The sequence below is a fragment of the Hipposideros armiger genome, unplaced genomic scaffold, assembly GCF_001890085.2.
Source record: "Hipposideros armiger isolate ML-2016 unplaced genomic scaffold, ASM189008v1 scaffold_107, whole genome shotgun sequence".
Classification (NCBI taxonomy): domain Eukaryota; kingdom Metazoa; phylum Chordata; class Mammalia; order Chiroptera; family Hipposideridae; genus Hipposideros; species Hipposideros armiger.
This window is the reverse complement of record NW_017731457.1, coordinates 3,386,789-3,409,885: the sequence shown is the minus strand read 5'-3', so window position 1 is coordinate 3,409,885 and position 23,097 is coordinate 3,386,789. Positions and strand designations below refer to the sequence as shown.

Sequence of the window (23,097 nt, the reverse complement as noted above, 5' to 3'; positions counted from 1 at the left end):
GGGACCCCCACCTCATTCTAAGAACAAGATAATCAGGGAAGAAAGCACTAGCCCAGGCAAATGAGACAGCCAGACAGTAAGGACCAACCCTGATGGCATGGTGCGGGGCTCTTGAGGGAAGGAAATGTCCTTTGGGCTCCAAGAAGTACAAGGTCAGAGGGGTGAGGCACTCCTGCCATTTGGAGCGGTGCATGTCTGAAAGGCTGCAGCCGACAGGCAGAATTTGGTTTTGCGATACAGTCAAAGAGAGCAGTAAAGAATGCTACTTACGAAACACATTTCTGTAGCTCAGAACTGGTCAGATAGCAACGGTTTCATATGGTTCAATTAATATGTAAAGCAGAATCATTTTTGTTAGAGTTAAAAGACACCCCTCTCCCTGCCACAGCCCTGGGCCTTGTGCGCCCACTGTCAGTGACACGGGTCTCTACCCGCCCATACTCCATTATGCATCACCGAGACGCGTCTCTCACGTCTCCCTGTTTAAATGAGAGTCTGGCAAGTACTATATGGAGTGCAATGCTTGTTGGATACATCTGGCGTTTTTGTCTTTGCATAGTGGATTTTCGATGGGGTGAAAAACAACAAACAATCTTGGTTCTCTATTGAAATTTCTCCACCCTGAGGAATTCATGAAAAGGCTTGTGTGAAAACTTTGTACTCAGAGCTTTTGTGAGGCTAGTTGTTTAATTTTTATTCAATTTTTGTTTTCTGAGTAGGTAATGCCTTCACTTGATCCAAAATCAAAGGTATATTTATAAATATATGCTGAGAAAGCTGCCCCTACCTCTGTCCCTTCCTGCCTGCACTGCCCACAGTGGTGTGGCCTTCAGACAGAAAGGCCTGAGGTAGCAAGTGTGTGCTGGAGTAAATTGTTTCACTTGAATTTGCTACATTGGGTATTAATTTCAAGTCATCTCCCAGAATTAAGAAGTACTGAGTACATACTAGACATATCACGCCATTTTAAGAGTTAAAGGAGTATGAGAAGATAATCTTTATTCGAGTTGGGGTCAGGTTGAGTTGTGAGAGGAAAAACGAAACTAACATTATTATTCATGGTACCAGCATTTTATCTTATTTAATCCTCATACCAGGTCTGCGTGGCATGTATTAGTGTCCCCGTTGTAGGTTAGGTTGCTGGGCTGGTCACAGAGCTGACAGGCGGTGAGCATCCATATGCACATTGGTCTCCCTCCACATCGCCCTGCAGACCCCACGCCCCATTCCTGGTCCCGAACATTCTGTCTCCTTTCTCTGGGGTACTGGGGAACAGGACCCACCCTCCCGCTGGAAGCACAGCCATGCAGTCTGTGAGACCTAGCCAGGAGGTTGTCTTCCTATAATTTGACTCTAATCTCCAAGATGGGAGATGACTGGCTGTGCTGTACAGATTTCAGCAAGGGCTGAAATACACGGCGTTGCTGGTTAAGCCCGGGATAACTAGAAACTTGAACTGTAGGCAGTTGCGTGCTTTTCACACACCCTACTTTTTGTTCCCTAAGTCAGAGAACCCCGGGGAGTGATTAACCCAGAGAGCTCACTTGTCCACCCAGTTCAGCCAGCATTTACTGGGTTCTTGCTATGTGTTGGGCTCCATGCTGGGCACCCCAGAACCCCACTTTCTCTACCTTGGGAAAAGCACTCCTTCCCTGAGTACTCTCTCCTGGGGTCTCCCGCTAGGGGCACAGACAGGAAACAGACGTGGCCCTCTCATGGGAAGAGCCTCAACAGCAAACCCATGTCTGCTTTGCTGCTCCCTGTTTTCCTAAAGGTGCTGTTGGAATGGACTTTTCCTGTCCCTGTTTCTCCTTTCCCCATTCTCACGGTGGGCTGTGATGAAAGTTACTTCCTAGGCCTCTAGGAGAGCTTGCCCAGGTTGCTCCAACAAGGAGGAGCCCCTCTTAGCACTATAATCCTAATTCTTATAAAAATGGTACCATTCTAGGACTGACCTAGGACCCTTAGAGGGTGAGTGAGAAGAGGGGGTGGGTCTCCTGCAGGCTCACCTGCCCTCCTCAGCCATTCTTGCCTTCAAGAGCTGGCTCTGGCAGCCTTTCCCCTTCCTCCCCCTCAGTCCCCACAGCCTCCTGAATTGTTCTAGACTGTTCTGTGCCATTCAAGGCCTCCGTGCTTAGGCCGGCCTTTTTCTTGCAACCATCTCTCCTTCCTACTGGAATCCTTGCCAGTCTCCTCTCTCCTTATATTGGTCCCTCTACCCAGAGCACATCTCTGCTGGCTGGCAGGCTCTTCTTCAAGGTGCCATTATTTTCATGAAGTTGTTTCTAATTTTTTCCCAAGGAAAAGTAATCCTTCCTCCTTTGAGCCCTTTAGCATTTTTTTTTTTCTGGGCTTCTGTAACAGCATTTAGTTTACTTTGCCTCCCCCCCCCCCTTTTTTCTCTTTTTAGCTTATTCTTTCTTATTAAATTCTGACTACCACCTGTTGTGTGCCCCAGGAACAAGTGAAGTGCTGAGAATCCCATAGTGAGCAAAACGCAGGCTGGAGAGGGACGTTAACCATGCACGCTCACACACATACAGAATTGCAAACTAGGATCTGCAAACTAGGATCGCTGGCAGGCCTTTCAGGGAGCGGGAAACACACCTTACAGCCTCTTCCGGGTGGGTTGGAAGTGGGTGAGCGGGTAGGGGAAGTGATATTTGAAACCTGACAGCTTCATGGAAGAGAGAAAGGAAAGGCTTCCAAGCAGAGGGAACAGCCTGTGCTGACGGTCCGAGGGAAAGGAGTGGACCCAGCCCTCTGAAGACACTACAGGAAGAGCAGCCTGCCAGTGTGGGGGCCTGGTTGGCCCTCGGTGGTCTCATCCCAAGGCCCCTGGAAAGCCACTGACAGCTTCTGAGCAGGAATGACAAGCTCAGATTTGGGCTGTGGCATGGCATGTCCCCATTCCTGCAGGAAGCGTGTGTGTCTTCGGTCACCTTTATCGTTATGTGGTAATTAATGCCCATGAGGGAATGAAGGGCGCCTTGATCTTGCATCAAACTGAATTCCTTGCAGCTCTCTGTACATCGTCCAATACCTCCTGCCTCTCTGCCTTTAGTCAGTGCTGTTTTTCTCCATTCCATTTGCTTTGCCCTCCTTGCCTTCTGTTGAGATTCTCCTGGGCTGCATGCATGGAGGTGGGAGCTCTGGGTTCAAGGCGGGGTGGGGCGGCCTCTCCTTCTGCTCCATCTGTTCCATCTTTGCCACTCACCCACTAGGGTCCCTGTTGGAGGTCTGTCTAATTCTGTGGAAACTCTGGCTTCCTGCGTGGAAATGCTCACTGATGGCCCATGTGACTGACATCACATGACAGAAGACTGTAGCCATAATTCAGATTATTTTATTACCTGGTGGTGAATCAGAGACTGTGAGTGGAAAAGTGGTAAGGATTAAGTATCTGGGAGGTGGGGGGGGGAGACCAACACTTGGGAAATACAGAGTCAGACGTGGTTTTCTACTTAAACTTACGTAGTAAGTGAAAATATTAACATTTACTTGGGGGATTCTGCACAGTTCTCCTTTAAGTAGAGACCATTGTCAGTCCACACACCCCTGAACAGAACAAAATGCACTCCCTGTAGGACCACGTAAGAGTACCTTTCTGGGAATGAGGCTGACATAGGTCCTTATCAGTCCTTCAGAGCCTACATCGTCTCATTATAGGGAAAAAAATGAGATTTTAGAATATACATGTTTAATTTTGGGGAGTAGTCATTACAATGATGTGCTCAAAATTCAGAAAGTTCTAAGGGTAGATGGCGAAAGGACTTCCCAGCCCCCTGGTGCTCCTATCTGTTCATCTTCCTCCCGAGGATAAGGCATGGCAGCAGCATCTTTTACTTGTGGAGCTTTCCAGAGGACTCTCGTATGTAAGCGCATTACATGTACATGTAGATCTGTGCACGCACAGTGGCTGTCCTGGTTACTGGGTTCATGTCTGGGGAGTGGCTCCAACATTTCTAATTGAATAGTTATTTCTGCATTGGCCCTCGTCTGCCTCTCAGCAGCCCCGTATCACCACTTCCTTTCCTAAGCCAGGCTGGCCTCTGCTGGCCTCTGCTTACCATGTGGCACTTTCTTGTCATGGGCCCCCCACCCACACTCTGGGGGTACCTGCGCAGACTTCTGGTTCTTCTGAGTGCCCATTCTGGGTCTCTGACAGCACCTACCTACAGGCTGTGCCAGGTACTCGGTGAGCCCGGGTGAATAAGAGGGAGAAGGGACTGAGTCTGTTTTGCCCACAGGTGCCAGCCAGGATGGACATCTTCCGCAGAAACTCAGGGACGTTTCTTGCTGGTCCTGTGCTCTCCCTTTTCTACCTTTTGCTTCTATTTCGCACCACTAGCCTGGTCCCTTCTGCCTTGTGGCTCTCCCATGCCTGCCTAGTTTCCTCTGGACTGTGGGGACCTAGAGGTCAGTTCAGGGTCAGCTTCCGACTCAGCTGTGCATGCCTAGAGCCCCTGGCCTAGTGAAAGATACTGGCGGCAGGATGAATTGAGGCCTGAGGTCAAGTGCATAGCTCTGATAAGAACAGAACAATTCACCTTGATGGAGCAACTCGATATGCATTATCTTAATTATTTCCAGAGAAGGGATGTTATTTGATCAAAACCACATAGGTTACAGCAGAGTTGGAGCCTAGATTCCAAGCCAGGGCTTTCTGAGGCCACTGTCTGAGGGTCTTGAGATGTTTGGGGGCGGGGTGGGGAGGGGGCGACAGAAGGAGGCTGGTGGGTAGTTGTGGGCCCTTCACCCCTTTCTAGCCAGAGTAGCTTCCATTTGTCCAGATGATTCTGTTGCTAGAAATGAAACAAAATGCCCTGAGGACTACCAGGTACAGCAGGTATTCTTCATTTTCACACAAAGCCATTTTAAATTCTCATGTAGGACTTGCTGTTTGATTAGTTTAACAGAGAGGCTCTAAAGGAAACACCCGATGAACGAACCCTTTGGATTAAAGATAGTGACAATCGCTGACGATACTCTACTTGCACTGTTGATGCAGTCAGCCCGGGGTGCTGGGGGTGCTGGGGACGGGGCCTCCGCACGCCTGGCATGGGGCCTAGGAAGAAAAGTGGCATTGCATGTACCCCCACCCCACCCCCCAGCTTAAAAAAAACAAACGGCTGACATACCCACTTTAAAGGCAAGCGATTCCAAACGGGTCATTGACATTATTAAAAGACTTGTTTTATTTGGGAAAGATTGTCCCCCACAGTTTCTTTTAAATAGGCAGCTATGTGGTTGCTATTTATTTTTTGTGTTTAATAAATCTTTAATGCTTGGCTGAGAGGCTGGGTTTATGCAGAGAGAAACTTAAAATGTTAGGAGATTTGAGGACCTGTCAGAAATGGAGAAAAAGTTATCATCTACAAGGAAGATAGACTGGCAGCCACCCACAGCTCTTCGGCCGTACCCATTTCACAGAGTGAGGTGTCCCTGTGTGCTCAGAGCCTTTGGTTCCACAGCCGGAGAGAGAGGCCTTTTCCTGGACCTCGTCACGACTTCAGTCATCCCATGGTCACTTTGAAAAGAAAACTTACAGTTTCTGTATCCAGGTGCCATCCTTGAAGACTAAGTATTTTCCCCAGCTCTTCCGGCCTAGGTGGAAGTGCCTCTGTGTTCAGAGCCCGATGGTTTGCTCCCAGCCCCTCCTCTTTTCCAGCAGAAGAGGTCTTAATAGTTCGGAGGGGGCGCTCTCCTCTGCCCTTCCCCAGGAAAGTCAGGCTTGACTGAGTGGTGTTTCCTGGGACTGGCCCCCTCCTCCTTGTTCATAAGCTCTAAGACTGGCCACGGCACAGCGTGTTGGGCAAGAAACAGCTGTTGTTTTGACAAAGGGTGCACTTGCCCCATTTTTTGCATCACCAGAGTTAAGTCAAGAGGTCATCATCTATTCTAGGCCTCTGCCCTGGGCAGGTGGACATGCAGCCCATGAACATTCATACATGGGGTGCCTTATGTCGAATACATTTCCATTATTCTATGTGTGTGTACTTTTTCACATTGGCAGGATTTAAAAAATTAACGTATATTGCAGTTTTTCCAATTAGGTAATATGTGCACATGGCAAAATAGCCAAAAGATGTGTACTGAAGAGCAGGTCCCCACTCCGGTGCCTCCTCACAGCCAAGCACTAAAGTTACAAGGGTCTTTGGTATCTTTCTAGAGATAATCGGAGCTTATGCCAGTGTATGTGTGGAGACCATCTTAAACAGTGCTAGCATTGTTTTGCACTTTGCTTTTTTTGCTTAAATATATCTTGAAGATCATTCTATCTCTTATAGTGCATGTAGCACTGTATATTTTTTAACCATTGCAGAATAATCCTTGAGTAGATATGCCAGTATGCTATTGCTGGACATTTATGTTGGCCTCATGTTTGTTTGTTTTTTCCTCCCTTCATGAGTTTTTAATGCTGAGCTGTGGGGACTCTCCACGTTCCTTTTTACATGTGACCAGTGACTCAGAGGCTGAGGGTTCTGTACTTTAGGTCCCCACCACAGCCTCCCCTTGTTAATGTGTCATTATATTTGACACTTGGAGTGTAGGCAGGCTGGGTAGATAATAAAACAGTATTTGGCTTATGTTTAATAGCTGTCTCCTCCCTTTGCATTGTCCCCACAGCCCGAGAAAGTCTTGGTGCCCTTTAGAAGGATTCAGTGGTGTTTTCCAAGCAAGGGACTCGGTCAAAGATTGTGAGGCTGAAATCTGACCATCCAAACCTGGGGTAGTGGCAGCTGCCCCCCAGATCTGTGCACGCTCAGTCTCTCCTCGCTGTGTCAATCTCTTTCCGTGGTGGTGGGTAGGATTACAGTATTAGATTTGGAGACCCCCATTGCTTTCTCATGTGGGCCTGCATATGTCTGCATGCGTGGGGAAGGGAGTGTGGCAGGTCCCTGGAGGGTCGTCGGCTGACAGCAGCAAGTTCCCTCAGGCGTGCTGGCCCTGCTGCCTGTGATGAAGTTGGCTTTGCCTTCCTTCAAGCCATCTGACCTGTCCCGGCCTCAGCCCTCAGTTGTATTCTCTGAAGAGTCTTCTTAGGGGGCTTGGTGGGGAACTTGAGGGATCAGAGGGTCCCTCAGACCATGTGCTCTTCGACATTTTCTGCAGTGCTCCCCCCACCCCCAATTCCTGAGCTCTTCCTACTAGTGCCCCCAGCAACCCGCACCTGGTGACAGAAATCACCAGACACTGCTGACTGCAACCTTCCCCATCCCCCACCCCACCTCCTGTCCGCCTGCCCTGGAAGTAGGGTCCTTGTTGAAAGCAGTCAGTGCTCTTTGTTTTTCTCAAAGTCTTCTGCATCCACATGTGATTGGAACGAAACATCAACTTTACTTTTTTTTTTTTTTTGGGTCATATTTCAATGCTGGCTTCTTTTCCCCTTCTTGAAGCCTCCTTCTATAATTTCTGCTGCTGCTGCTTAAATATAGATGTGTAAGTCCTCCTCCTTACCAGATTGTTTATATTTTTGAAAAGCCTTCTGCTTATCTGCGACTGCTCTCTCTTCTCTATCTCCATCCCCACGCTGCCACATTGGTTTTGGTTGCTCTTTTTTTCCTGCCTTCACTTGACTGGGATGTGTTTCAAATGTGGTCTATCAAAATGTGCAGTGTTTCCCTCTTTTCTGCAGTAGCTTTGACATCTGTTCTTGAATTCTAGCCCACGTTATTCTTTTGGACTTGTTTGCCCAAGATTTGCTGTAATGCCAGAAACACTCAAGGGGAGAGTTTGGTGTGGTGGTAGCGCACTCCCCCTCCCCAAACTGTCTGCGATTTCCAAGCTGACAGCACACTGGATGTTGTTCCAGCACTCTGTCATCTTGTCTGGCAGCGGCCCACCCCATAGTGGTACGAATGAATGTTCACCAGCAGGGCTCACAGACTACTGCGGTATTTCCACCAAAAAGGAAAGCAGGTGGAACTTCATGAGGTGGGTGGAGGGTGGGTGGAGAAACTCTCACTTGCTTCCTTCATTGCATTGTCTTTGGATGAATTTTCATTTTGATTTTCCCTCGCCTTTCAGCCTTTGATTGGGTCCTTGTTCTTCTGCGCCTCTGGGGAGATAGTCCAAACCACTGAGGAGCGCCTCGGGGCAGGTGCTTTAATCCTAGACAGAAGGTGCTAGTGTGTGTCTTTAGTAACTGAAGCTACTCAGCAAGAGAATGGGCCTGTCCCTGGCTCTGGGAACGAGTCCTTGGTTCCTGCTGCCAGCCTGGGATGCCATTCTGGGCCCATCTGCTGGAGGCTTGTTTGAAAAAGATCCTCTTGGCAGCTCCTCCCAGAATTTCCAAGACCAGGACCCAGGTCCTCTGATGCTTTGAGCGTCTGTCGTGTATAGCAGAGGCCAGATCCCTTAGCCCCTGATAGGTCCTCTTACAGGGGACCCACTCCTGGTGGGTCTCAGAATTCCAGTGCAAGTAATACAGTTTGAGGATAACTGCTGTTTCCAGGTACCTCATTTCTGAAGTTTACAAGATATTGGAAATCACTGTTCTTGGAATTTGCCTGTTGAAGGTCCCTCTTAAAAACAAGTAACAGGGGGGCTGGCCGAGTGGCGTGATGGTTAAGAACTGGCTTGGGATGCCAGAGGGCCCTGGTTCGGATCCCACATGTGAGGGCCAGTGACACTGCCCTCCACAGCTAAGATGCTGAACAACAGCTCAACCTGGAGCTGGGCTTGACGGCGTAGGCTGCAGCCCCTGTGGCAGTGGGTTGCCACGGGCTACCGTGTGTAGCCAGCAGCCAGCGTGAGCGGCTAGCAGCTGCAGTGAGCGGCCGTCCAGAAGCCGGCGACTGATCTGCCTCACCCGGGAAGAGCGCAATGGTGGTGCCAGCTTGGGCCAGTGAAGCAACGTCCTCCACAACTAGACTGAAGAACAAAACAACAGCACCTTGTCTGTTCCCCTTCCCCCATTCCCCAGCACTGTTCCCATCCCCCCAATTCCCCAATAAAAATCTTAAAAAAAAAAAAAAAGTAACAGGTTAAGTTTAACAGTCCTGGACATGATGTCCAGCCTGTAGTAAGCCCCACGATAAATATTTGTTAAATGAATGCAAATGAAGTATCATCACAAAAGATTCCAAGCCCGCACTGTTGAAGGACAGCCAAACAGAGCGCCCGGATGAGAAGGGCAAAGTGAAGCAGGATGGAACGCAGGGAAAAGAAGAGACACTTGTCAGAACAGAAGTGAGCAACTCCAGGGAGCGATGGCATTTGGGCATTGGCCTGACTCTGGTTTTAGCAAAGAAAAATGTATCTGCATGTTGTTACAGAAAGTCATTCGTGAGGTGGCGTCGATACACACATCAAAGCTGAGCAAGTCCCATTTTCTCAAACTAGCGCATGGGGCTGGACGGGAACTGCGTGGTTGTGTCCGTTTCCCTGTTGGCAGCCCCCAGCACCCGCTCTGCCCCTGAGTTGGTAGCCCCTGGAGCACGGGACTCTCCCCCGTGTTCGGGTCAGATGCAGATGTGATCTCCGGTACAAAGTGCAATTACAATCTTGTCTTCTATTTTTGTTTCTCTCGACAGAGGGAACTCGATGCCACCGCAACAGTATTGGCGAATCGGCAAGATGAAAGCGAGCAGTCTCGAAAGCGGCTCATCGAACAGAGCCGAGAGTTTAAGAAGAACACTCCAGAGGTGAGGCAGCGTTCCATTCAGGTCCCTTTGAAGGGGTCTCAGTCTCTTGGTACATAGTCAGAAAATGTGTTGTAAACATTTCATTTCTATCAGTCTGCTGCTTTCTTTGGACTGTCCTCAGCCCCGTGCCAGCAGACTGCATGCCCCCACACAGGCTGGGGAAAGAGGGCACTGGCAGGTTGTCTGAGCAGATTAAAGCACTAGTTCATTCCAGATGCAAATACTGAATAAGCTGGGTATGCAAGAGCATGTGGCCAGGTCAGACCCTTGAGCCCATCCTGGCCTCTGGCTCCTATGCTCCATGCTCATGCTACCCTGAGTCCATGAAGGATCACTGAGTACGAGGACATGGCGGGTAGAAGGACCTCAGAGGGCCCCCTTCACAGGTGTGAGGGCTGCACTCATGTGAGGTTGCAACATGCCGATATTTCTTGTAAATCAGGCATTTAGTCTGCTTGGGCCTTTTAAATGCCTCCGCTTCCTGAAATATGCTTTAAAGGGCACTGGAAATTTGCTCCTTATGTGCTTCTGTTTTTTTCTTGTAAGTATGTGTTTGGAGTGGTTGGGGCGGCATTTTCCTAGCCTGCTTTCTAGGTCCCTTGTTCCCTCAGTCCCTATCAAAGGTTTCATAAGAAATAAAAAGAAAGAGTTTTATGGACAGTTGCACAGATGCGGGACTTGCTTTGCAGAGAGCTTCTGCCAGCTTGACTCACGATGGTTCTTGGGCTGTGGGCCCTCCCAGCCTCCTGCACTCGGGTGGGTGGACTGTGGCTTCAGCCCCGGCTCCCAGGCCTCCAATTCTTCCATGGAGGAAAAAGGAATGGGCCTGGAAGAAAAGCCACTTTCTGGGAGGGATGCCTCTAACTTTTACAATATACCTCATTTACAATATATAGAATTTTTGCAAAATAATGTGTGAGTTGAATTTTTAAAAGTGGACTCCTTTAAAGTGTTCCAATGGAGGCTGCTGTTAAGGGAGTGCTATTGTGAATCATTTTGGGAAACAAATAATTAAACCTCTTTTTTCAGAATAAATATGTTGGGAGAGAATATGATAGCACTGTGGAAAGAAAGAGGGCTCTAGAGGCAGACCTACCTAAAGGTTTTAAATTTGAGACCCACTACTTACCCTCTCAACCCCACCCTACCCTGCCCTATGTGTGGATCTGCCCTGTTTTATCAGACAGAAAATGCATATCAGAGTAATTTGAGCCTGAGGATTGCCGCCCTCTGTGTGGCTTTGGGAGGAAGCTCTATTCTCCATGTTCCATCTTGTCCTAAGTAAAGACAGGAGCAAAGAAAGCAACCAAGGACAGGCCTCCCTCTTCTGTTGCTTTCCTCCTCGCAGGCTGCTTCAGAGCAGACCTCCCCGGAGGGCCTAGCGGAGGGGTTTCCCGAACTCTCGTCCTTTACTCCATTTCCCCTGGCCGTTCCCCATCACGTCTGTCTCTTGAGCCACTCAGCACTGTCCGGTAACTAGCTGTCATCCTCCATGCTGTGCTCTTGCCGTTCCTCCTTTGGTGACCGTGTGTCCTGGGGTACCCTTAGAAAATCTACAAAAGAAGGTTAAGGTCATCCTTCTGCAGCAACAGACAACAGTCAGTAAACAAAATCTGTCCTACGACGTGTACTGTGAAGAGGACAAAGCAGGAACTGGATTCCTGGGTGTTCCCTGGAGCCCCAGATTCCTGTTGCTGCTAAAGGCAGTTCCTACCGAGGAGGGCTTTGTGCCCTCTGGCCTCCTGGGGCCCAGCGCTTGGCAGATAAATGTTGGTTGGACTGAACTGGGCCCCATCCCTCCATTGACATCTAAACAGGCCTTGTTCTGCAGGTGCTGGGGACCACCTCACACGGCTTGTGTTGACTCCCATGCCAGTTACTTGAAGAAATCCAGCCTTAAACTGCGTTTTATCTCCTAATCCCAATAAATAAAAGAGTCTAGGGGAGGAAGCAGCCTGATTGTTAAATGCCATTTGGGGCATTTCTTTTCAGGGCATATTTTTAGACATTGTCTTCTGTAGAGAAGGGGATGGAAGTTGCCATCCTGCTTGCTCCTGGCCTCTGCCAGCTGGTCAAGGCTGTGCCCATTCGGGTTGCTTCCACTGCAGTAGGGAGGGTCTTGCTGCAGCACGAATCTCTAGGAAGTGTGGACGCGTGAGGCAGCCTGCAGGCTCCTGCCCTGCTCTTCCCGTGCATTTTCCTATCCAAGCCCATCCCGGAAATCTGTGTGGGGGTCCCTGTGGGAACCCTGAGGTGAGACCCAGCAGAGAAGACAGGTTCACTTACACCACCAACCAGAATCTTCTGTTTGAAAATTTAAAGCCACTTAAGGCCAGAGTGGAGGTGAGGGTGGGTAGCTACAGCCGGGGTCCTCTGGGGTACACAGAGGGAGGGGGTACATGGGGAGCAGCCTGCTGGCACATGTGGGGGCTCTGGTGGGTGCAGGGCCTAGGATCCAGAGGGGATATTAGATTGTTATTTTGTTTGGAGTTTCAGACCAGAGAAGCCCAACATCTCTCTGGTATCAGTCACTTCTGACTGTACAGCTAGACAGATTATTAAACACAGGAGGAAATAGGTTACCACCTACTGTAGAGGGAACAGTCTAGATATTGGACTTGTAAAAATGAAGGTTACTTAGAGCTTTGTTCTCAGGGTAAAAAATCTTGGCTTGCTGGTGGGAAAGGCATCTCCTCCTGTGGACACAGACTAGGATCCTTACCCCTCACATGATTGGTCAAGTGAGGACTAGGCCCTTGTTCCAGGGGTCACCCAGGCAGAGCCTAGGCCCTTGTTTCAGGGGGTTACCCGGGCAGAGCCACGGCCAGTGGTGGTCTTGCTGGTGGCACACCAAGTGCGCTGATTCTCAGTGAATGCACTGGTATCCCTTTGTTCTGGGAAAAAAGAAAATGTCCCCCCAGTGTCTGTTGAATATCTGGTTAAGTCTCATATGCAGGATTAGGTACCAAGGGGAAGGCAGAAGTGAATAAAGCTTTCTCTTAACATGTTGTCCAAGACTGGCCCTGCCAAGGGCGACTGGGAAACCTCAAGTCCGGAGGGACAGGTGTGCTCTGGCGGGAGGACCTCAGAAAGGCCAGCAGAGTCCAGCAGGCTGGGTCATCCCTCACAGGACCAGCCGCAGAAGCACAGAGAGGCAGACTCTGTGGCCAGAGCCTTGAATATCTTTGCTTAGAATGAATTTTTTTGTTTCAGTTTTGTGTAATTAGGTTAATACATTCCTAGTCAGTTGATATTATGGCTTATGTCTTTTCAACCTCAAAATTGTAGTTAATTTGAAGGAGATTGCAATGACTCTGCAAATAAGGTTTTATGCATTTTTGATTAAAAAAATGAGTCAAAGAATAACTTTTTAATTTTAATGTTGTAACTAAACATTTATTCCCTATTGAATTAATAATTGGCAGTTGAATGTAAAAGACTAGGGGTAATTCTAGGTTGTATCACTTCCCTCATTATTACTGCGGGTGACTTACTGGTTCTTGCCATTGGGCAGATTACTTAACATCCCAAAGTCTCAGTTTTGTCATCTGTAAAAAGTGCAACAACAGGGCTCAGCTCACAGAATGGCTGTGTGTGTGGAGGGCTCTGCCGAGGCCTAGAGTCCCCGACGTGTTTGATATTAGTACTAACTTGGAGCTGTGCTGCGGAACGTGTGACATGCGCTAATTCCTGCTCCTCAGAGCTAGCCCAAGGAACTTTCAAACAACACAGCAAATACAGGTAGTTTCAGCCTAAAGTGTTCCCAAAGCTGGTTTGTAATAACAGTTTATCATTTCACAGATATCTTTTGAACACCTTCCACGCGTCAGATGGTTTGGCCTTGGGGGTAAAATCCTATTCCTGTTCTTTAAAAGCTTCTTACCTTTCTACCATGAAGCAGAGCCTCCTGCTGTGGCATGTTAAGCGCTGGGATTGTGTACCGGGAAGCTTCTGAATGCAGACCTTTCTCCAGAAACACACGCGTACTCAGGGTGGTGAGGTCCCGAGCCACACATGACTCAGTCACTCTTACACAGGGCTGCTTCTGGAACCTAAGTTCTTAGCCTTTGAAATATGGTGAATGTTAAAGACCCTCTGCCCTGAGAAACGCAGGCGTTGGCATACAGTTCTGGACTCTGGAACTCATCCAGGCCCCTGGCTCAGGCACATCTCTGGCGCACACTGGCAGTCTCAGCATGCCACTCCGGGAGCATCCTATGTGTGCACTCCTTCATCTTCCTTCTTGTGTGCCCAGGGTCGTGGGGATAGAAGGGTGGGCAGGGGCTGCATGAGACAGGAGCACCAAGGCCCTGACCTCTGGACAGAGGCCACTGTGCCCAGCCTGTGGGCTGGGCCCTGGGGCGTGGGGGATGGGTGGGTGAATTGGGCCACCCTGAGTGTGATGAGGGCCCCGGGACTGGCAGCAGGTGCAGGCACCTCTGCACTGGGCGAGCCACACTTTCCTCCTGCCTGAAAGGCTGGTGAAGGGCAAGGCCAGGCAGGCGGCAGTGTGTGCAGGGGAGGAGGCAGCAGTAGCTTTCTTGAGGCCTGGTAGTGTTAGAACTGTGTGCAATGTAGGCCAAACCCTTGCCTTCTGCTTCTCTGTTGCTTTGATCAGAGATCTGAGGCACAGGCGGGCTAGGATTACCTTTGATGCCCCAAATGTCATCTGTATTGATAAAGCCTACTGCAGATTGGATCACCGGGGACGTGGAGGCATACAGGCACTGCCCAGTGCTCCCTTCCCCTACCAGCAGCCCCAGGCCAGCTTCTCACTCCTGGAGACAGTTATCTCCCATAGGGTAACCACAAAGGGTCACCGCTGGGGTTTCGTGATTCTGCCTAGGAATTGCTTTTCTCTTGCTTTTTCATTCTGTTGAGTTTTAAGTTTGCTCCTCCGACCAAAGGTTGGCTTGAGGCTCTCACAGCTGCTGCTCAGCCAAGCTGGTACGTGAACCCAGGCATTCAGTGCTCCTAATTGCCGGGCTGTTGCTGCCTTCCTGACAGTCCAAGCACCTGGAGCAGTTGCAGATGCAGCTTAGGGCGGTGCAGGCCGTGAGGTGAGGTCATGGTGTTTGCAGGGGTTAGTCTCAGCTCGCCAGCCTGTGCTCTTTGAATGTGATGCCCGACTAGCAGAAGAAAGGTCTTTGCTGTTGGACTTGTTTCCAGAAGGAGCACAGGGCTGTTTTTTGTTTTGCTCCAATTCTTTTCAGTAAGGGAAGAACCAACCATCCTTTATTGGGGGCTTGAGAGGAGAACCACAGACCCGAGATGCAGTGATTTTTATCATAAACCCACCCTCAGGGTTTGTTTTTGTCCTTTCAGTGTGTCCAGCTTCTATCCCAGAAATGTGTCTTAGGCGTCTCTTTGTCTGCCTCTGCGAGGTTCATTTATGTTTCCTATGGAAGGGACCACATCTCTTCTGTGTGGTTTAAAACGTTGTTGGTCATTTTTTCCCCTGATGTATTTTTGCCTAAACATGCCTTGCTCTGGAGTGTTAATCCCCATGATACCTGGCCTCACGCTCACATTCCTGTGTTTTCTACGTCAGTCCTGCCCCATATGCGTGTGGCTTCTTTCCACGTCACCATCTCTTGCCTTTGTCGTCATCAGCAGAGCTCACCCCAGCCCTGACGTTTGGGGCATGGCTTACTGGGGTCAGCACCAGGACTGAGCGCCCCTTCCTCATTTCCTGTTCCCATCTGGGAAGGTGGCCCTGGGCCTGATGCCAGTTGCAGCCTCACAGCCCTGCCTCCTGGATGGGCATGCCGACTCCATGACAGGGAATGTTCTTTTTACTGCTGACATAACTGCCTGTTCACTGGTGTTCATTTCCTGAGTGCCAGAATCTTAATTTGCCCTTTCTGTCTCAGGCTAGAGTGTTTTTCTGAGTTTTACGTTCTTGGGAAACTGTTGTAAAAAATCAGGAGTCGCCTTGAGATATGACTTGGAAAGAAATCCTGCGCCATCGTTGCAATGAACTAGATTTGTAAATTCCTTCTGGACTCCAGCAAGTTGGGGGTGGGGGTGGGTGTCTTCTGTAGGAAAGCCACCATTGTACTGATCAGGATGGACCATTTCTGAGTAGGATGAACTCATGTGCCCCAACACTGTCTCCTTCACACGTAAGTCACCTACTCCCTTTTTGCCGAGGTGAAGAGGACAAAGGATGAGAAGACGCTGCAAAGTTTTTGACTCCTTTTTCACTCCCTGTGAAAAAAGGAGTCAGCAGGCTGGGAGAGGACGGGGGGAGTAATATATAGTTGTGGCCCAGGCCCAAATGCATTTAGTCACTGCCTCTACAGCCTTTATATAGACACGGCAGGGAGTGACTCAGCCTGGAAAAAGAGAGTCACTTAAAAATAAAGTCGCGACTCAAATGGACACGTCCTGCACAGGCTGCCTTGAGACAGTGTGGCTGGGGCTCAGTTAGCCGCCTGGGGGGCATCTTCACCCTGCAGGGCTCTGCTGGGGTCCCGGGCCAGTCAGGTAGCCAGGGTGAGGATGCTTGTTCCAGCTGCATCATGTGAAGGAGTGAAGGGTAAAGGAGTTCACATGCAACTCTCCCTGTGCTTTCTAAACTCTCAAACAGCAGTCAGACGTTTTAGCTATGACGGGACATATTAGTGTGTGGAGCAGTGACTGAGCTCTCAACTTTCTTGTTTTAAACAAATTGACAGACTACAGAAGCCTGTATGGCTCTCCAGTTCACTACTCAGCTTTTGTTTTTGCTTCTGTCCTCATAAGAATTTAAAAGCAATGCACACAAAAGACTAAAAACACCAGCATAATGGTCCTTGTATCTCATTGGACATTTGAGGGGGTTAGTTGAAGACCCACAGCACTGATTTGACAAATTTTGACTTTTTAAAGAGGAGGGCAGACCAGACATGCCCTTAGGGGCACGGGCCCTTTAAGAAGGGCAGTGATGGGAGGCCTACAAGCTTGGAAGATTGGGGGTGCAGAGTGGATACCAGCCAGGAATACAAGCACCCCACCACCATCCCACTAATGCTCATATCGGAGGTTCAGGAATCTAGCCTCAGCACCTCTGCTGAATCTGCAGCTCTGGAACAATTACTTTTCCTGACTTGTGAAGGGTAAGGACCTGCAGACAGGAGCTGTGCCTCCATCGTGCATCTGTGTAGCCATGTACGTTGAGGAGCATGGATGTTTGATGATGACTGTGGCATGGAAGGTCCTGTCATATTTCCAGCGTGCATTTAGAAATCTTTTCTTTACAAAACAGAATTTTTTAAGATGGTAATTATATAACTCTGCAAGATTCATTTTTTAAACAGATAATAAGTAAAACTATTTGATATTTAGATTTTATTTTATTTTGTGTACAGAATTAAAAAAAAAAAGAAGAATTCCAGAAATTTCTTTCTTTGGCAGTTCCTCAAAAAGTTACGCATAAGAGTTACTCTATGACCTAGCATTTCCACTCCTAGGTGTATATCCAAAAGAACTGAAAACACGTCTACACAAAAACTTGTATATGAATGTTCATGGCAGCATTATTGAAAATAGTCAACAAGTAGAAGCAACCCAAATGTCAATCAACAAACAGATGAATTGATGAAGAAAAAGTAGCCTATCTGTACAATGGAATATTACTCAGCTGTATTAAGGAGTGAAGCGTGACACATGCTGCAACATGAATGAACTTCGAAAATATCATGCCAAGTGAAAGAAGCCCGCCAAAAAAAGACCACATATTATATGATTGCGTCTATATGTAGTGTCCAGAATAGGCAAATCTATAGAAACAGAAGGTAGATGAGTGGTTGCCATGGCATAGGTGGGAAATAGGGAGTGACTGCTAATGCTAATGGGGTTTCTTCTGGGGTTGATGAAAATGTTCTAGAATTAGCCAGTGGAGATGGTTGCACAAATCCCTGCCCGAGTTTTGTGTTTTTTTAAATTATTCAGTTGTTTTCCCTTATACCCTGAAAAAAATCCCCACATAACAGTATCTTGTGAACTTTCATTTTAGAAGTACCTATTTAGCTTTCAAAAGGCCACTCCAGTGTTTGGCAAAATTATAAAGCCCAAATAATCAACCTGGATGTTTAATCATTCTGGAATTACCCACCGTTAAGTTATAATAAGACTTTAACTAGAAAAAGTTTAAAAATTAAAAGTGAACTTTTAACTGTTACCAATTAAACCCTTTAAGCCAATTTGTCTACCCAAGAGGTTACTTTTTTGTTTCTTTTGGGTCCCTAGGAGAGAAAACCTGCCTCTAGTGTGATAGAGTAATGAATATAACTCAGTCCTAATTCACTCCAGTGTCAGTCAGTGGCTGGTGGCCACATTGTTCCCCTGTGTTCCAGAAAGACCCGTCAGCGTGCTTCAAGGGCACACGGAGGCCTGTAGGGCAGAGGAATTCCCGAGGGCTTGGGCAGGTTGAGTGACTACTAGTAAGTCCTAGCTCCATGGCTCAGCAGCACTGTGACCTCAGTAGCATTGGGACAGAAACTTTACCTCAGTTCCTTTATCTGCAAAAATATATTCTGCCCACTTCAGGGAATGATGGTGAGGAGTAGGTGAGATTCCTGGGAGGGAAATGCCTCGGCCCAGGTCTGGAGGGGAGTGGACAGCTAGTAAGTGGTGACATAGATGTTCGGGCTGAGTGACCTTGAGTAAGGTCACTAAGCATTCTGAGTCTTGGATCCTGTCTGTGTATATAAGCAGAACCAATAATGAATGTCCCAGCTACTATATAGGTGAAATGAATTCAAATTCATGGAGCATACAGTATGTGCTCAATAAATACTTTTCTTCCTGTATTCTTTCCTCCCTTCTGAGCCCTTTCCATGGGCAAGGGGAGGTCTGAGGTGCTGAGCTACATTAGGCCCTGACAGAGAAGGTTGCAGTTCTCATAGAGGGGCAGGCAGGCAGTGACCAATAAACAAAAGACATACAAGATAATTTCAGGTGATGGTAAGAGCGAAAACAGGACAATATGGCAGTGAGTGAGTGAGTGAGGATGGGTGGAGATTCTCCAGGAAGTTAGAGAAAGTTTTTTGAATCAAAGAAGGAAAATGTCCCTTTGCACCCCCCCCCCCCATGAATTTAACAGGTTGTTTAGCACTGGAGTCCCTAAAATGTCTTTCAGCTAAATACCTGATTATCTTTGTTTACTCTTATCACCCAATTACTTTCAGGCATCAGATTCAGTCCCTCTACTTTCTAAGGCCAGGGATGCTGTTTAATTTTGGACATGAGAAAGTTTAGTTAAGGAACATTTGAGTTGGAGGGAGACCTCACTGAAAAATGAATTCTTAGATAATTCGTGAAGAATCGATCTCTCAGTTTCTGTGTTGTGTGACACAGGAAGCAGCCAGAGCTGTGCACGGAGCCCTGGCCTGGGGGAGCGGCTGGCTTCTCCAGGCCCCAGGCCACACTTGCTTTCTGTGAGCACCGGCCGTCCAGACTCACTCACTGAGATGTCGACAGGGCCGGCGTTTCCTTCCTGAGCCTGTGTGTCGCTTCCTTCATGTGTCTAGCAGCTTTTAAAGGGCTATTTTAAGTATAACGACAAAGTATCTGAGAGATCAATAACTGTCAAAAGGAAAAGACTGTAATTAGATTCGTGTGGTGAGAAAGCTTAGCTGAGACCATGCTGAGCTGTATAACCTCTCTTAGCCTCCATTTTCTCATCCAGAAAATGGGAGTGATGACAACTATTTTGGAGTTTATTATGACTCAGACAAAGTGTGTTAGAATATCCAGAACAATCATGGCAAATAGTAGAAGCTCAGTAAGTGGTATGTTGTGTATATGTTATTAATATCTAATCTTTTGAGAAGAAAAATTATGTTCATGAGTAGATTTTAAAGCTATAAAAGAGCACAAATTTCAAAAAATACTTTTAAAGCATAGAGCAGACCAATAAGTCTATAAACTATTCACCTGGTTTCTACCACAGACTTGAATACAGTCAGTAAAATAAAAACATGCTTCTTCCCTGTGTGCCTGGATGGTTGTTTTCTCTCCCTTTGCATTAGCTTTACTGCTCAGAGAGTAGAAATATTTGTCACTGGACTCTTCTTTGGAAGCTGTTCTTTGAAAGTAGCCCATAACTTGTCTTTCTGGTCAGTAACCTCAACTGAAATGTGTTTTGAATGGAGAATGTCATGCTTTGTAGGATGTAATAATAACTCGGGTGTAGAAAGGAGCTCACAGCCTCTTCTCAGTAAATATCCTTAAGGGTAAGATACAATGGCTAAATGGGGAAGCCATCAAATTTTGTTGGAATTGTGGGGGACTGTTATTTATTAATATTTATTCAGTACTTACTAAGAGCCAAGCATTATGCTAAGTGCCTCACAAACATTTTGCTGCCCCTAGCAGTCACCCTAGGCGATGCATGTCATTAAGTATCACTTCACAGAGTGTAAGCCACCTGCTTACCAGGCAGACAGGCTGCCACCAACCAGGCCATAACCACTGTGCCAAACGGTCTCCTTTTAGCTTCCAGAAGTCAGTGTTTATTCATTCAGTTATAAGTGGTTTCTTTTATTTTAGTTTTAAAAAATGACTTTTAGTATTGCTTTAAAGTGACATACTCATTTAAAGGATTTTGTTTGTTGGGGAACGCCTTTTGTGGGAATATACCCTTGGAGGAGCAATTAGGCTAAAATCTGACATTTGCTTGGTAACGCTGGCTAATTTATGGGAATTATTATAAACCAAAGCACAGGAAAATCCCTCCTTCAATTTTGAGATTATGTCAGTCAAGAAAAAGACAATTGGATAACAAGGTCCCTTGACTTTGAGACTTGTTGGCTTAGGTTTTTCTTTCTTTGGCCAGGGGGCTGTGGGCAGGGATGGGTGGGGCTAATCATTGAACATTGATTATTCACTAGTGTTGGCTCTTGCTTTTAACTTGCAAATGTGAGTTGCATAAAAAGTAAGTTTACAAGGAGTGTTATGCACCTGCTGTGCAGAGTATAATAATTTTGTTTGTGGCCCAGTATTTTAATAGCAGGAAGACATTATGGTATAGTAGATGTAGTTAAAGGAGTGTTTTCTTGGCAATCAAGACTCTTGCGTTCTGATTCTGGCTCTGCCACTGACTGGGTTTGAGGTCTGAGCAGGCCAGGCCACCTTTGTTTGATTTGAGAAAGGAGGTGATGAAGAGTGCTGTGTAGCTGAGAACCAAGGGCTCTGGGAGCTTGGCCACACCCCCCTCACGCTCACTCCGATTTGTCCTCCCCATGGGCCCAAGATGTAGGTGCTGCCCTGTCTTCTTAGCAGGCCTCCCCTACTTTACCTCTTGGGGTTTTTCTATTCAGAATTCGTTCTGCATGCAGTGAGTAGTCATGGCGACCCCATTGTGTGTGGGACGGGGTGTACCAGGGCAACTCTGTTTTGAGGGCATTGGTCACTGCAGGGACACAGCAATAATCACTAATAACAACAGCTGACACTTGCTGAGCACTTACTGTGTGCCAAGCATGGTTCTAAACACTTCAAATGTATTGGCTGGTTAGATATAGGATGCCTATGAAATAGCTACAGCTTTTGTCTCCATTTCAAAAAGAGGGAAACTGAGGCCCAGAGAGAAGGTGCAAGTCCCCTAGGGTGCCCCAGCTAATAAGCAGCAGCACCGGCTGGATGTTTTGAACGCAGCCTGACCAGCTGCAGGCCTGTGCCAGTGGCTCCATGGGGAGCACTCACTGAGTTCTGGCAGCTCCTTCTGTCCAGGCACGCAGAGCCCCGCTCCTGCCCCAGAGGCGTCCTGCTGGCCACACGCAGGCACCCTCCCCGGCCTGTCTCTCCAGCAGATCAACTTTCCAGTGCATTCAGGCAAGAGAACAGAGTCCGTAATACGGCTTAAGGGGGTAACTTATATCCTGGGGCACCTTCCAGCTTCAGGACCTCCATCTTGGTGGTTCCCTGCTTTACATTTGAAAGGTCACCGTTTTTTAGTCCAGAAGGCTGATTGGGGCCACAATGTGACCCCATTTTCACTCATCCATTTACTAACTGCACAGGAGACGCTTTAAAGAGGGCCAGCTGCAGAGTGTTTGCGATCAAGTATCCTGAGATTGGATAGTGGTGACAAGTCCAGCTTTTTTAGGGTCTCCGGCCTTGGGGATGGGGCCGCCTCAGCTCCTGACACCTCCCACAGTGCGTTCCACGTGTGCCCCTGGAGCAGTACAGTATACCTTTGAACCTTAAAAAAGATTTGCGTCAAACAGAACCTGTTCTTGCCCCAGGGAGTGGCGGCTCAAGCAGAAAGACTAGGAAGGTTCAGCCATCTCTTCCTCCCTCCCACCCATGGGCCTCAGGAGCGATTTTACCTGCAGTGGTGTAGTTCTTTTTACATGGAGCCATGTAACCAGGTTTAATTATTTTTTTTTTACATGAAATATTTCTAGCATACTGAAAAGTATAGAAAACAAAACGAATGTTGCCGTGTCCTTCATGAAGAGTAGATAGATGTTAACATTTTGCCCATTTGCTTCTGATGCCTCTTATTCAAATAGAAATAAAACACTATAGCTAAAATCCCACTTCTGTGCCTCCCCCTCCCTGCTTCCTCAGATGTAGACCCCATCCTAAAACTGTTTCATTTTGATGTGCTTTTTGCATTCATAGCGATGTTTATGCACTTATGAACAATCGATATTTTTTAGATATACGTGTATTTTACTATTTACACAAATGGTATGCAAATGGTATCTTGCTATATATATGTATCTATCCTTTGAAACCTTGTCTTTTCTACCCAGCTTTCCCCTTTAGAGATGTAGCTGTGTGTGCCTGTGTGCATCTAGTTTACTCATTTAAGCCGTGACACACTGTTCTACTGTGTGCATGAACCAAGATGTATTCGTTGCCCTGTTGAGATGGCAAATGGATTTTTGCTTGTTGTTGACACTCTATTGTTATTAAACGTGTCCTGGGAGTGGGTTCAGGAGTTTTCTGGGGTGGAGCCCCAGAAGTGCAGTCGCTGGTCACAGCTTGACCAGGTCTGTGCTGCGAAGTAGTAGTTCTCCAGGGTAGTGGCATGCTGTTACCCCCACTGGCCTCCACCCAGTACCTGTTCCTGCCATGTCCTTGCTGACTCTTGCTGTATTTCCTTATTTCTAATGTGAGTGAACATCCTTTTGTACAAAGACTGGCCTATAAGTTTCCTCTTTTGTGTTTTAACTGCTTATATCCTTTGTCCATTTTCCTATTGGGCTGTTTTGCTGTTTTCTTACTGACTTGTAGCTAATTGTAATATTCTGAAACTGAATCCTTTGTTGCGAGTGTACATTGCAGATATTTCCTCCCAGGCCACGGCCTGTCTTTTCCCTGTGTTTACAGTGTTACTTGTCACAAGGATGATTTTAATTTTAATGCAGGTGAATTTTCTCCAGCTCCATGTAAAATTTGTGTTTTTAATTTAATCTTATCTCAGAAATTGTCCCTATGCTGATGTCGT

General features: G+C 47.5%; 1 protein-coding gene across 8 annotated transcripts in view; it reads left to right on the top strand.

Annotated features, from left to right (window-relative positions):
* CUX1 (cut like homeobox 1) overlaps positions 1-23,097 on the top strand; it is a 376,257-nt gene that overhangs the window by 76,760 nt on the left and 276,400 nt on the right. For all 8 annotated transcript variants that reach the window (XM_019646871.1, XM_019646870.1, XM_019646872.1 and 5 more), the window contains exon 2: positions 9,540-9,650. In XM_019646871.1, the coding sequence (XP_019502416.1) occupies positions 9,540-9,650 (111 nt within the window). The remainder of the gene's footprint in view (positions 1-9,539; positions 9,651-23,097) is intronic.